Source organism: Botryllus schlosseri, chromosome 1 (assembly GCF_051294905.1).
Source record: "Botryllus schlosseri isolate E-star chromosome 1, Bs_hap1, whole genome shotgun sequence".
Classification (NCBI taxonomy): domain Eukaryota; kingdom Metazoa; phylum Chordata; class Ascidiacea; order Stolidobranchia; family Styelidae; genus Botryllus; species Botryllus schlosseri.
The window spans coordinates 22,826,922-22,840,906 of NC_137236.1; the positions used below are offsets into that span (position 1 = coordinate 22,826,922).

At 40.8% G+C, this 13,985-nt stretch overlaps 1 protein-coding gene and 1 long non-coding RNA gene across 2 annotated transcripts in view; one reads left to right on the forward strand and one right to left on the reverse strand.

Moving 5' to 3' along the window:
- LOC145434161 (N-acetyllactosaminide beta-1,6-N-acetylglucosaminyl-transferase-like) overlaps positions 1-3,708 on the reverse strand; it is a 32,873-nt gene extending 29,165 nt beyond the window's left edge. Inside the window, exon 1 of the mRNA XM_080311478.1 lies at positions 1,552-3,708. Within this exon, the coding sequence (XP_080167604.1) occupies positions 1,552-1,901 (350 nt within the window). The 5' untranslated portion in view covers positions 1,902-3,708. The remainder of the gene's footprint in view (positions 1-1,551) is intronic.
- LOC145434565 (uncharacterized) overlaps positions 1-13,985 on the forward strand; it is a 124,381-nt gene that overhangs the window by 31,700 nt on the left and 78,696 nt on the right. The gene's annotated exons all lie outside the window — the stretch shown is intronic.

The following is a 13,985-nucleotide window of genomic DNA, read 5'->3' on the forward strand; positions in this document are numbered from 1 at the left end:
TCAAGTCAAGTCAAGTCACGAGTCAAGTCACAATTCAAGTCAAGTTGCCTTTTCGAAGTATGAGGCATGGTTACGTCATTGCATTCTGCTAGCTGTCTAAAATACAGATTGAGTGGTCATTGATTTTGAACCGATGAACGAATATAAAGTTAAATGTACAGTGTACACGCAAGAAGACGCTGTATCGCTCACATATACGTAGAACTGCTAAACTACGTAAGTAATTGCATAGCCTCAGTTTATATTTACCAGCCAAAATAGAGAATAGCGAAACGAATTGATAAGATGCAAATGCAATACATTACACTTATACAAATTGATATGATGCAATTCGAGCCTGCGCCAACGGTTGAGGTCTACATAATCTATATTCGATCTCAATAAAACAAGAGTTTTGGTTAAGGTATGAACGGAGAACAGAAATATACATTTTGCTGTTAAATTCCTTTACTATTTACGACAACGTAAGCTGTAAGCTTCGATCACTTCGCTTGCGGTCAATTTATTTGTGAGAGAACAATGGTTGCTCAGTAAAACGTATGATCATTGACAGTGAAACGTATGATCATTGAATAATTGGTTGCTTTCATGGGTTCACCAGCGTTTCGCGAACAATCCGAACATATGCAAGATACAATGATTTTTATCGACACCGGTAACTTGATGACTTGAAATTGACTCGTGAATTTTGCTCCGAGTCACGAGTCAATCCTCATTTCTGATACGCCGAGTCAAGTCAAGTCAAGTCATTTTAGCAAAGTGACTCGAGTCAAGTCAAGTCATACGAAAAAGGTGACTCGAGTCTGACTCGAGTCAAGTCATGACTCGAGTCATCCCAACACTGCCAGATACCAGATTTAAGCTTCTCGTTTGATAGGGTCACTAGATATACACACTTTGCTGACTCAGCGGAATATTATCCATTTACCAGTCAATAGAAATGAGTTGCATATGAGTATTGTAGTCAGGACTTTCCAGGACAAGTTTTATACTCCTCTTTAATCTTGGTAGAATGACCAATTGTTACAGGAAAATATGTTTCCATTGTGCAAAAGAACAATTTTAAGGCTTGACACACTGCTTTTTGACCAACAAATATTTCGCATCATGTCATGTTAATATTGATAGAATGACTGAGAATGATATGAGGGTTCTTCATATAGTCAATTAGCTATTTATGCGCAGTATAAAATTAGAAAACACTACGTTTTTCTTCCTACTAAGTAAAATATTTAAGGGTTAATACAGTATTTTGTGCTTTTTTAGGATACAAATATCTTCTGACAAAGAGCCAATCCGACAAAACTAATGTGATATTCGTAATCAGCAACCTCAAAAACCACAGAAACGTCTCTCAGATGTTTTGACTAATTTTTTTTTTCATTTTGTAGACCAGTGTAAATAATGCTCTTTTTTACGCGTTTAAACCCATTGGAATTGGTATATAAATGGGCACGGGAAAGTGCCGATAATCTGTTTAATACGCTGTGGGGGAAATCTGGATATTCGTCTATTTTCCTCCCACGTACTCACAGAGCAGGAGCAATTTACCTATTGTTGAACTCAACGCATCCTTTCCGTAACACATCTACTACTTGTTCATCCTCGGTTAGGTCAGGAATAGCTTCGAAGGATGCGTTCACGCCTTCTCTCCCCTTTTCTATTATGCGATGGCAGTCTTCCAAAGATGGATATTCCGATTTGAAATCTGCTGCTTGCAACGCCTGCTCTGTTCCATTGCTTGTATCCACTTCGCCACGCGTTACGCCGAAGGTATACTGACGGTGATTGACGGGATTCTTTCCACATAGTTTGTACGGCAGCGAGCGGTAATATAACATTTGCGTGAACGATATGACAACCACGCCAATGATGAATAATGTTCTCCAAAATGGCTTCATCTTTAGAAATATATACAAAATCGACTTATGATAGCGCCAAATAAAATTAGATATTTATGCGCTAATTCTCGTACAATAATCGTTTCTGTGGCCTCACTGATAAACGTGACCCTCTTATTGTTTGAAGAAGATACGCAAAATGAACATAAGAAATCGATATTTATGATTATATTCGCAATTAGCAGAGAACGGTATATTGTTAGTCTCGCTTCAGGCCGTTTACATTCTCCAGTCAATGTGTAGGAAGACTGCGGGCATTTCGGTAGCAATTATCTCCATGCCAGAAAAAAAGACATACAACAGTTCGGCCAAGATGCGACTATACGTGAACTGAGTTGGGGAAGGTGTTCCCAGCGCGCATTTTCTAAATGGATCTCTTGTCAATTACAAATATTATCTTTCATGCTCAGTGGGCATATAATAGGCTACTGTAGTTATCATGCTTTGAATCAGTCCAATGGAATGAATGCACCCTTTCGAATCAGTTTACAGGTGAATCTGTTATTTACGTGAACCGCGTGTCGTGGGGATATTATATCGTCAAAAAGCAAAGAATTCTATCATCAGGGATCATATCCCATTTACTTCACTTAGTTCGAAGATTGTGACCTTGGATTGGTTGCCGCTCCCAGTAACTATTCATTACATCCCTAGTGACTACTATCGATTTCGATGCGTATAGTAAGCAGTTATGAAAAAGTAGATTAGTCATAAGTTCACCGGAAATGGGGAGTATATATAACATGGGTATTTGGAGTCCAGTTATCTCATTACGACTATGGCCTGGAATGCGCCCATAGGCTACAGAAGTAATCGAAATGCGGCCGTGAACAGCACAAACGTTGACTGGACATATAGGTTGTATGAATTAACTGTGCCGCAAATGCGTTCGCTTTGAACTAACTTCACTGTTTATGCAACGTGTTTTCGTATCATACCTATATCCACGTAAAAAAAAAACAGTAAACGCGTATCTGCCGAAATCGATTACAAATATCAATGTTTGTCATGGCTAGGGTTGCAAGCAAAAATCAAGTTTAAAATTTACATGCTTAAAACAAGGCAAATGTCTGAGACATGTTTTTGATTGTTTTTCAGCAATGGAGCCACAAATATTCAATAGTGACGTCATACTTGATTGACATTGACACTCGAAAATACAGTGTAAATACATAGCTCCTTTGACGAAATAGGCTTCCAGCCCTTGTCATGTTATAGATAACTGTAATGTACGGATAGATGCGAAGTACGCGAGTACCGCGTTGCATCTGTCGATTTGTGGGCGCTTCATAGCATGCAAGCGGCTTGTTGTCGGCCAAATTGACTGTTGAAATGCAGTTATGTTGGGTGTGGAGAGGACCCAGGGCATCCAGAACAAGGTATTTACTGGAACAGTAAATCTACTGATTGGGCACACATCAAAGCATTTATATTACTAGGACATTTGATGACCAAAAGAAGACGTGATATTCACTTTAATAATGTTATCAATCGGTTCAAATAGTGACTCTAATTTTTCAGCTGTTTCCTTGAAATGGCCTGACTTGTTTAATCATAAATAGGTTTTGGTAAATATTGATAAACAGAAAACGTTTCCATAATCTAGCAGTGTTTCTCAACCTTTTTGGCTTCGCGGACCCCTTTGGACCGTCACAGACCCTCGCGGACCCCCTCCAGTTTTTGTTCAAATTTAGCTCAATTATGTTGTAACCGCCATCTGTCTTGTGCAAATATGAACTGTAGGCTTGTGATAAACAGCAACAAAATGACCTTTCTTGAAAATAACACTATACTATTTACGTAGAAATTGGAGATACTTTTATTATTTAAAAGCTAGTTTTGCAGCTGTTTGTCTTGACGTACGTGGTCGTGTCTTGAGAATCCGCACCTTCGATTTGATATGAACGAGTGCCGAAAATCTACTTCCACACAAATAAATGGAGGCTAATGTTATATTAGGGCCATTCCATACCCAGACAAACGATGTTCACATCACTACCTCTTCAGCTCTAACACCCAAGACATGATGTCCCAACACGCCCTGGACACGATGTCCAAATGGCAACACATCACGAACACACCCTAGGCACGATGTCCGAGTTGCAAAACTGTCGAAAAGCACCCAAGACATGATGTCCCAAACACCTCCCAGACACGATGTCCGAGGGGCAAAACAGTCCGAACTCATCCCAGACCGGATGTCCGAATGGCAACACAGTCCGAACACACCCTAGACATGATATCCGCACACACCCCACACTCGATGTCCGAACACGCCCTACTAGTACTGCGTTTCCGTGTACAAATGAAGTGTGCTCTTGAAACTGCAATTTCATCACTTTACAGTCTCAAAACCCAAATCAAACAGCTATGAACGAATTCTCGTTGAAGCAAACTTTCATATAAGATCGTTTTTTCCAAAATATTTTAATATGTTTTTAGCAATCCGCAGTCTAAATTGTGTAACGCCTGACTGATTTTAGATCCCCCCCCCCAATTTAACCTTTGACCCTACCCTACAGGGTAATAAATTTCACTTGGAAATATGATCGATCAAACAAGCTTCAGATAAATCCAAGTGCCGTATCTCAACTGTCGTCCAACATCTAGCTACACCTTCTTGAATATTTCATTGATAAAACCTGAGATGTGCAGACCCGAAATGAGCAGAAAATTGTCAATTTTCAAAGTGACGTAACCTTTGACCCCAAAGTCCAATTTTGATAAAATAAAGTCCATCCTGTTTGGAATTAGGCTCATATGTGCGAGTACCAAATTTCAGGATATTTGAAGAGGTAGTGATGTGAACATCGTTTGTCTGTGCATGGAATGGCCCATTAACGCGTAACGCTTGCGACGACACTTTTGGTGTGCTCGCAACATTTATGGCACCAAAATGAAGAAACATATTGTTAATGAACATATCACGTTCAGCCTAGTCATTTTTATCTAGCATCTCATCTTGAAGTTATTCTGGAATAGTGGTTATGTACACAAGATAGAATGAATTTCGTGGCGACGTTTCAATCCCTTCATTGGGACAAAGTAGGGAAACTACCTCCAGAATTTTTATTTCAAACGACTGGTCACTAATTTGGTGAGACTGATAACTTCAAATCGAAAAGGTTTCACAAACATTTCGAAGTCGCCCGGATTGACCTTACTATGTGTTTTTATGTTTTCCACGAACCCCCCCAAAACGTCTCTAGACAGCAATATGTTTGTATCAGTAGGTTATTGGCAATTTGGCAATCAAAATGAATTTGCACAGTAGGATATTTCAAGTCATACGATTATTCTGATGATGTGAGTCATGAGGTTTTAGCAGTTGTGAAGCGAGACTGCCTCATGTTTTCCCTAATTTAAAAAAATTATATATTAGGTTTTCAATCATATTGATAATGTAGCGGTCTCGCGGACCCCCTGAAATTGCTTCGCGGACCACTAGGGGTCCGCGGACCCCCGGTTGAGAACCGCTGATCTAGATCATATTATTATGAAGAATGTCGGTAAAACCGTTAAATTAAGTGTCACACAGGGACTAAAAATATCTCTATCCAAGACCACATCGTCATGCAGCAATTTTTCGGTCGGCATTCATCATCATCAGAACATTAATTCCGTACCAATGATCTATATCAATGGTTCCCAACCTTTTTCGACCCATCGCCCCCTTTTCAAGGTCAACACCGAACATCGCCCCCCAAATTTTGTGTACCGAAAGTTGGGCATACAAACTGTAATCACCATCGGGTTGACTAAAAAAAAAAAAAAAAAAGGTCCAATTCTCGGCTCGATGTCCAATTTGACAAACTTTTGCAACTAAATTTCCGTGGGTTGCCTAAAAAAAAAGGTCAGCCGTTTTGACGCGTCATCGCCCCCCTATCGCCCCCTTCGCTATTTTCGCCCCCCCCCGTCGCCCCCTTTGTCCATTTTCGCCCCCCTGTCGCCCCCTTCGTCATTTTCGCCCCCCTAGACCGCCAAATCGCCCCCTGGGGGGCGATATCGCCCACGTTGGGAACCACTGATCTATATGTACGTACTATATGGCTACTGTACCGACTATTTCGCGGGTCCCAACCCTCACATACCGTATACGTCAGCAATATCAGGTGAAAATCATTAACAGGCTCATACGACTTTCTTTTTAGAAAGCATTTACACAATTATGGCATAATTACACAACTTGAAGAAAAAACAATTTATAAAGGTTTTTGGTAAAACACTGTTTAAATCATGCTTTAAACAAAGTGTCTTAAACACCCATTTCTTTTAAATGCAACGCTAGTTCAGGCACTCTGAAAGAGCACTCACTCAAGTTGCGCTATGAGATGAGATACCAATACCAACCAGTTTAATATGCATTGGGTACTCGCTCGATTGAGTGCTTACTGATTTCCTTCTGCGTAATATCCGAGTAGCCTGCCGAGCTAATCGTGTAGAAGCCTTTTATTATTCAACACAAAAACCGCCAATTTAGACACGCGGGTATCGGTGAACGAGCGAATTTTGGTACCATTACTTGTCGAAGAACACGTATACAGACATAACGTAACCAAGGCAAATACAGTAACATTCTAGTTTCCTGCAAACCATGCATATACCTTCAAGTATCTCCCATTCACCGTATTTACACTTTCCTGCATATGACATTGAAATCTATAGCATATGCACGGGAACGCGATTAGCAACTACGGTATAAAAAAAAAACATATAGCATTCAGCTGGGCCAGGGGGAGAAAGCAACTGTCACCGTTATCAATTTGTCGTTATTTACTCTCACCCTTTCCCTATTGACATTACATGAATACGGTATCTTGATATGTCCTAAGAGGAGCAAACAATTATGCTTGCGAAACGCTTCAGGTCAAATCAGAGCAAACATTCATGTTTGCAAAATACGTTAGGTCAAATCATCAGCAAACAATCGGGCGTGCGAAATACTTGGGTCAGGTCATCTAGAACAGGCTCTTCAACCGGGTGTCTCGTACACCCTAGGCCTAGACCCTAGGGCATACCAAAATTGTTGGACGGTTAACCACTCAGATGGGGTGTACTGGGGTGTACCAGACACGCAATAAAATATACCAATGACAGCTATCACAATGAAAAGGAAGGTTTGCGCTTCATAACATGTTGACCGGGCATGAAATATCGTACAATCTTCATATAAATTGTACGTAACTTGTAAGTAACATTCCTATTTAGTTGTCATGACTCATGAGCCAATGCTCATCATTTAAACTTTAGTAATGTACTTATTGGTTCCTTTTTGAATAGATCAGGATGATGTTGACATATGTTATGTTCAGTTTGTGATATCTGTCTATGATGATTCTCTAGGAGCCCGCCGCGAGAGCTCGGAAATATTGAATTAACTTTCTGCAAGATCCTTATAAATAGCTCAGGGTACATAATTGCAGGAGCGTAGGCTAGGGTTACTATATCTTTGTGACTCAAATTCCGGACACCCCTTAGTGCCCACTAACGGATTTCAAAATGAGGTATGAGCACACTGTCAGTCGATATGACGTCACATTGGCAAAGAATTGTCTATCGACCAGAGGTACGCTGTAAAAAAAAACTTTGTAGTACTCATGGTCTAGCCCTGTCCCACCTCTTTCATGCCTAGACATGAAACAACACTGTTCCAGCCCGCTTGTTGACCCCCATTATTCTACCTCACATAGTATGCATTAACCATGTCTGAAAAAGGATCCAAATGACTTTTCACCTCAACCAATGTTCACAAAATCTGTTTTTAGATACATTTTCAATAAAGCAATTTCTATCAAGGCTGGGGCCGTTATGTAATCCAGCACATTGGAAGCTCTGTTAATATAACGAGTTGCTACATATATAGATGGGTGTGTAATTAGGGAATACTAACATTTCAGGTGGCTGTCAGATTTCCATTGACACGTAGAAGCCTTTCTCGTGTTTGAACTTGAAATTTAAAATCCATTTCGGCGTTTTCATGAAATTAAAATGAGATGTAGTGACTCATATAATTTCCATGTTAGAATCAACGTTCATTTCGCAGTGTAGTCACGATCCGGTTTAGGAGTATGTGGTTGAAAGTTGTAACCAGGACCGAAAACACATTTATTCATACCCCTCCCAACCAGTGGCGTAGCAGCCACTTGGCGGTTCTGGCTCTGCGCCAGGGGCGACAGGCGCCAAGGGGGCGGCAAAATGAGGCTGCAACTTAAGGGAGAGAGGGAGATGGTATTCTTCTTCGCCTGCGCCATCGAGATGCTTTCGCGACGGAGATGCGATACGGAGTTCATAGTAACGTCATCTAGGCTGCACCCCCGTTTTTTCTCCTCCGTGATTGCTGAGCACCGAGCGGGATAACCGTGGATACCAGTTTTCGAGTCTTTGGTCTGACCCGGCCGGAGATCGACCCCACGACCTACCGATCAAGAAGCCGAACGCATCACCACTACACTACCTCGCTCGGCACAGTGTACACAACCGGCTAAAAGAAGGGTAATTGGTAGTCCTATAGCTGGCGTCCCGTGAGCTAAAATTTAATCAAACAGGTCTCAATCGAAAGCTAGTGTTGCGCTGATTCCGAAAACACGATTTATTATGTTAACATGTCGATGGAACCACTCCGAAATTGCCGTCAAGGCCGATTGTTCGGAGAGTTCGCAGAAAAAGGAGAATGCCTGGCGAACAATTAGAAGATGCTGGCCTCAGTGTTGTTGGAAAAGTTAGACGATGCATGTTTCAAGCTTTGGACAGATTTAAACTTGAAGCTGAAACTAGGTTTACCGGTATACGCCACTTAACTGATATGTTTTGATTTTTGAATTCCCACGCGCTGCTGCAAAGCGAAAGTCACAATTTATTCATCAGCGCTTTTAGAAGCACGACGACGAGGTGGACTTTTTGGAGTTAGCTGCGAAAACTGTCATGCCTTACACCAGCGGTTCTCAACCGGGGGTCTGCGGACCCCCAGGGGTTCGCGAAGCAATTTCAGGGGGTCCGCGAGACCTCTAAATTTTTAAAATGGTTGATAACGTAATTTTTATTTCATTTTTTTTTTAATTTGAGAAAGCATGAGGGAGTTTCGCACCACAACTGCTAAAACCTCATGACTCATTTCATCATCATAATAATCGTCTGACATGAGCTATCGTAGTGTGCAAAATCATTTTCATTGCCAATTTTTCAATAACCTGCTGTTACAAACATATTGCTGTTTAGAGACGTTTTGTTGGGGTTTGCGGAAAAAATAAAAATACGGGTGACTTCGTATTGTTTGCCAAGCCTTCTCGATGCGAAGTCGTCAGTCTCATAAAATTAGTGAACAGTCGTTTGAAATAAAAATGTCCGAAGTATTTCCCCAATTTGTCCCAATGCAGGGATTAAAACCTCGCCCCGAAATCCATTTTATCCTGTAACCACTATTTGAACAGCTTCTTGGAGGTACAGAACTTCAATATACAATTAACCTATATTCATATTGAAATGAACCCGTGTATTTTCGGCAGACAATCGTCATAAATCAGACAATGACATACCTGCCCTTAAAGCTCGGCTATCACATTAGACACATTCTTATTGCGGATCCCCTATCGACAAGGCTGTTTTTTTTATGAACAATGAGTGCTTCGTTGCTATCAAAGCATTACGCTCCGACCATGAAATTCATATCACCATCAGTTATATTGGTATGCAGACTTGTCTTGTTAATGTTGAATTGTTCATGGTCGAAAATGTTTGCTCGTAAATATATATGTAAACCCGAACATAACAAGTCGTTTCCTGACAGTCTTTCTCGGGTTGGAAAACTTGGATCCATTCTTTGGCGCATAAAATTTGTCTATACTTTTAGATTAGGATTTCACTTAGACGGTAGAAACTCTTTGCGATCCGTATGTTGCCCGTCCATGCGCTAGATGCTGCACGTGATATGTTCTTAAAGTATATGTTTCTTCATTTTGGTGCCATAAATGTTGCGATAACACCAAAAGTATCGTCAGAAGCGTATTGCGTTAGCCTCCATCTATCTTTGCGGAAATGGTTTTCGGCACTCCTCGTTCATATCAAAACGAAGACGCGGATTTTCAAGACACGACCTATGAAGAAATACAGCAGCAAAATTAGCTTTGAAATGATAAAAGTATACCAATTTCTACATAAATGGTATGAGGTTATTTTCAAGAAAATCATTATTTTGCTGTTTATCACAAGCCTACAGTTCATATTTGCACAAGGCAGATGCAGGTCGCACCATAATAGAGCTAAAATCGAACTAAAACTTGAGGGGGTCCGCGAGGGTCCGTGACGGTCAAAAGGGGTCCGCGAAGCCAAAAAGGTTGAGAGCCACTGCCTTACACTTTCGAATTATAGGGATCATATAAATCAGAAGATTGCTAGCTTTTCGTGCAAACCATATGAATCATATGAAGTTGTTCAACTTGAGATTTTAAAAGGGTTAAGAGACTGGTGCGGAGCGCTTGATCGTAGTGCAACAGCGTTTGATGTTTTACAGTGGTTAGTTAATGCAAAGCTACTTGATTCGACACCATATTTATGCTCGTTTCTGAAACTTTATCTGACCATATTGGTGTTTCAATTGCGAGCTGTGTGAGGAGCTTCTCAAAGCTCAAACTGATTAAGTCTTATTACATTCTACCATGAATGATGATCGGCTATCAGCTCTATCCGTTCTGTCTATAGAAAGAGACTACGTTCAAAAACTTGAATTTAAGGATATTATCGCTGATTTTGCTTTGAGGCGGCTATTGATTTTCTATTTGCGCAATGCATTCGTTCGCTATTTCTTGTCTTTATTATTTTTGGCCTTATGGACGTTGAGACGGTGAGGCTGAGACGCGGCATACTATTTATAATTATTTTTATTGACAAGATCGCTTGAACATGAATATATGTCGAAATTTGCTGCGGTCTACTTAGGGGAGGGGCGGCATTTTTAGCGAGAGCCAGGGGCGGCGGCACATGCTGCTACGCCAGTGCTCCCAACCCCATAGACACCGATTGAAGCTAGCGGTAGATCTGGTGGATGATGACTTCAAAATGCTGGGATCGTGAATATAAATCGTTAACTCATTTTCGTGTCACACCGACAAAATTATATATCAGCCTAATGCTGGTGCACACAACTGAGTTACATAAACACCAAGCATCTGGTGGTTTTCAAGCTTTAGTCGCGACTCCTTGTCTAATTTCAAAATGGTCCGTGGCCCAGCTCCAAAGTTTATAAGCTGATTATTAAAAAAAGGACAGCCCCTTTCCCATATTTACTTGCAGACTATCTTGGAAGCTGAATACGCCCCAGAATAAAAACAAACGACACCCCCCTCGATTTAGAACCTCTATCTTTGAATAAAGCATTTAACCCGTCTCTAGGAATGTACCGATCCGTTATAATTGTCAATACAATTCGACTTATTTCAGTAAGTGAACGTTATTTTTTATTTACCTTTGATTGCAGTTTTTGCGGGAACGGTAGTCCCCATATAAAAATCAATCTGCGCAAATATAATATTGTTGATGTTACTTTACAAAAAAATTATGAGCCTACTTCAATCCTTTAAAATTCCGAACATTTATATATACATATTTTAGAATTTCCTCCCGGAAGCAGTTTTAACAAAGAAATTCCGGACATGCCCGGGAAATTCCGGACGTATGGTGACCCTAGCGTAGCCATGATGTCTCAGAGGTGTCGAGTTTGAGAGCACTTCTGCTATATGGTGGCCCTGTAATCTAGAGCCCTGATTAGTATTTCGCGCTACAAATACGTTGCAGCCTTGTTCATCCTTATTTCAACAGGCCAGAGGTAACCAACCTGCAGAGGTTGCATGCAGCCGTTTATAATCATGCGGTACCCAACACATAATAAATTAGCGTGTGTTTGCGACCGTCAATATGCAATTTGAATTAACGAATTGGTTCCATAATCTTTTAGATATTACAAACTTGAAAATTAGTACAATAGTCTAAGTACGAGTGCGAAATGCAGAGGAAAACGATGCACCCATAAAAAATACCAAGTCGGAATCGTGTGCCTCTTACGAATGAAGGGTTTCTTTGTACGTTTGGGGAGATCACAAAATATGTTTCGACAACGCCTACAATCCTGATGTGAGGTCAAAAAATAACCATATGGAACACAGTCATCAATAAAAACCGGAAGATGTATCATCATAAATTTTGTGCCCATAATTTTGAAGACACCCTCTCCGTAAGCTTTCCTAACATTTATACTCGCGATTATGGTGAAGTGAAAGTAAGTTGGCGGAGTGTGATCTGCTGTTTCAAATTCAAACTTTCATAGGCAAGGTATACATCGCAAGAAATTAGTGAAGACACAGAACAACACAAGGGATCTCCGCGGTGCGAAGTCCAGGCCAATTTAACATGGGGATATGACATCCAGATGGGCCATGACAACTTTCCGCCAGAATACCGCTGTGAAGCACCCCTGGATTAGGCTTACTATATGGATCATTGAGTTATGTGGTTAGGGATGTACTAGTTTCCAGTAACTGTTAAAAGGATGTGCCACAACGAATAAGGTTGGATAGCACTGTTTTAGAATATAGATCAGTATAGTTCACAAACTTTGCAGGACACGCTCCATTGATGACGGTGAAAAGTTTCGCGCCCCCTCACTCATCGTGATATCCAAAAATAATGAAAAGAGCAACCGGAATGTTAGCAATCCCAACGCATTTTTTGACGTCATCCAAGATTATCACTTTTGCGAGAGCTCTCAAATATGTAATGTAGAAGACGCACGAGGCAATAATTAGGAGTTGAAAGCAAATCGTACTGCGCGCGAAAAAACTTACACTGGAATATCTTGTCAAATGAATCCTGTGCAATTTTAGCAAATTTAATGTCTATAATCCCTTATATTTTCGGACTTTGGATTGGCTCAAACGTACCTGACCATAAACTAGATAGAAAGTTAGCAGCGTAGGCCGCACAACATCAAAATCGGCACTTTGTTACGGGATTGTCTTCATATGCTTTCACGCACCCTCCTGTTTAAGAACTATACTGACCTAGATTATAAAACTAGGACTTGGAAAAATTGAATATATAGGTCATTCGGTACCGAGTCTGGTATTCGATGACCGCCTATTAGTGTGCGATAACATTAAGTAATGACCTGAAATAGTCTGTGGCGAGATAGCGCAGTGGCATAATCCGCTGCTGCGGCATCAATGGGTGCGGGTTCGATTCCGACCGAGGTCGACTTCCCGATTCCGATACCTAAGTGTTGGAGGTTTACCTAGGCTCTTCCTCGCCTCCTCATCCGCGTCAGCGGTGACTTACGAAAAGCCTAGAGGCGGGCCGTGCTATAAGTCGGCAGTTACGAAAAATAAGAAGAATATCGGCCTTGTGTAAATGACCACAGTAGTCGACAAACACCATGAATACCACAAAAAAAAAAACTGAAATGGTCGTTTGGATCCTAGATATGCGGTACCAGAAACCTTTCATGACTGACCAATGGTCAGTGACCATGAGCTACGAGCGCTACAAAGTTTAAGGAACACTGACCGAAAGAGAAAACTATATTTCATGTCAATAAAGTAACTCTTTAGGGGTGTCAAACTCAAATCGCTCGAGGGCCGGATCAGTCAACTGATTCTAAAATGTTACCTCGTGCTCTTGCTTTTCACTTGAATACCTTAAAAGCATATAGAGATAATACACGGATCGGTATTTAAAGTAGGAGTAGCAAGTCGCATAACATCTATTCGCAATTCGGAATTTGCTGAAATACGATGATTGCCAGTTGAATACAGTGGCGTTCAAGAAGATATAAGTAGCCATATTCTATGCTCCCTTTGATTTAGCCGTAGTCTGGCGTTAGCCCTGCATATGGGTTGCGAGGAATAAAATATATTTAATTGAAAACGCGGACGTCAGAGTTTGGTTATTATTATTAAACCGCGAGTCCGGTTTTTCTGATGTCTGGGGATATATTGGGTTGAAATTGACCCATATTGACCCAGTGCGACCATAAATCTTTCATTATATATTTGTGGCACTATTATATTTTCCCTGTCTATAACGGTTCCGCATTGGCGT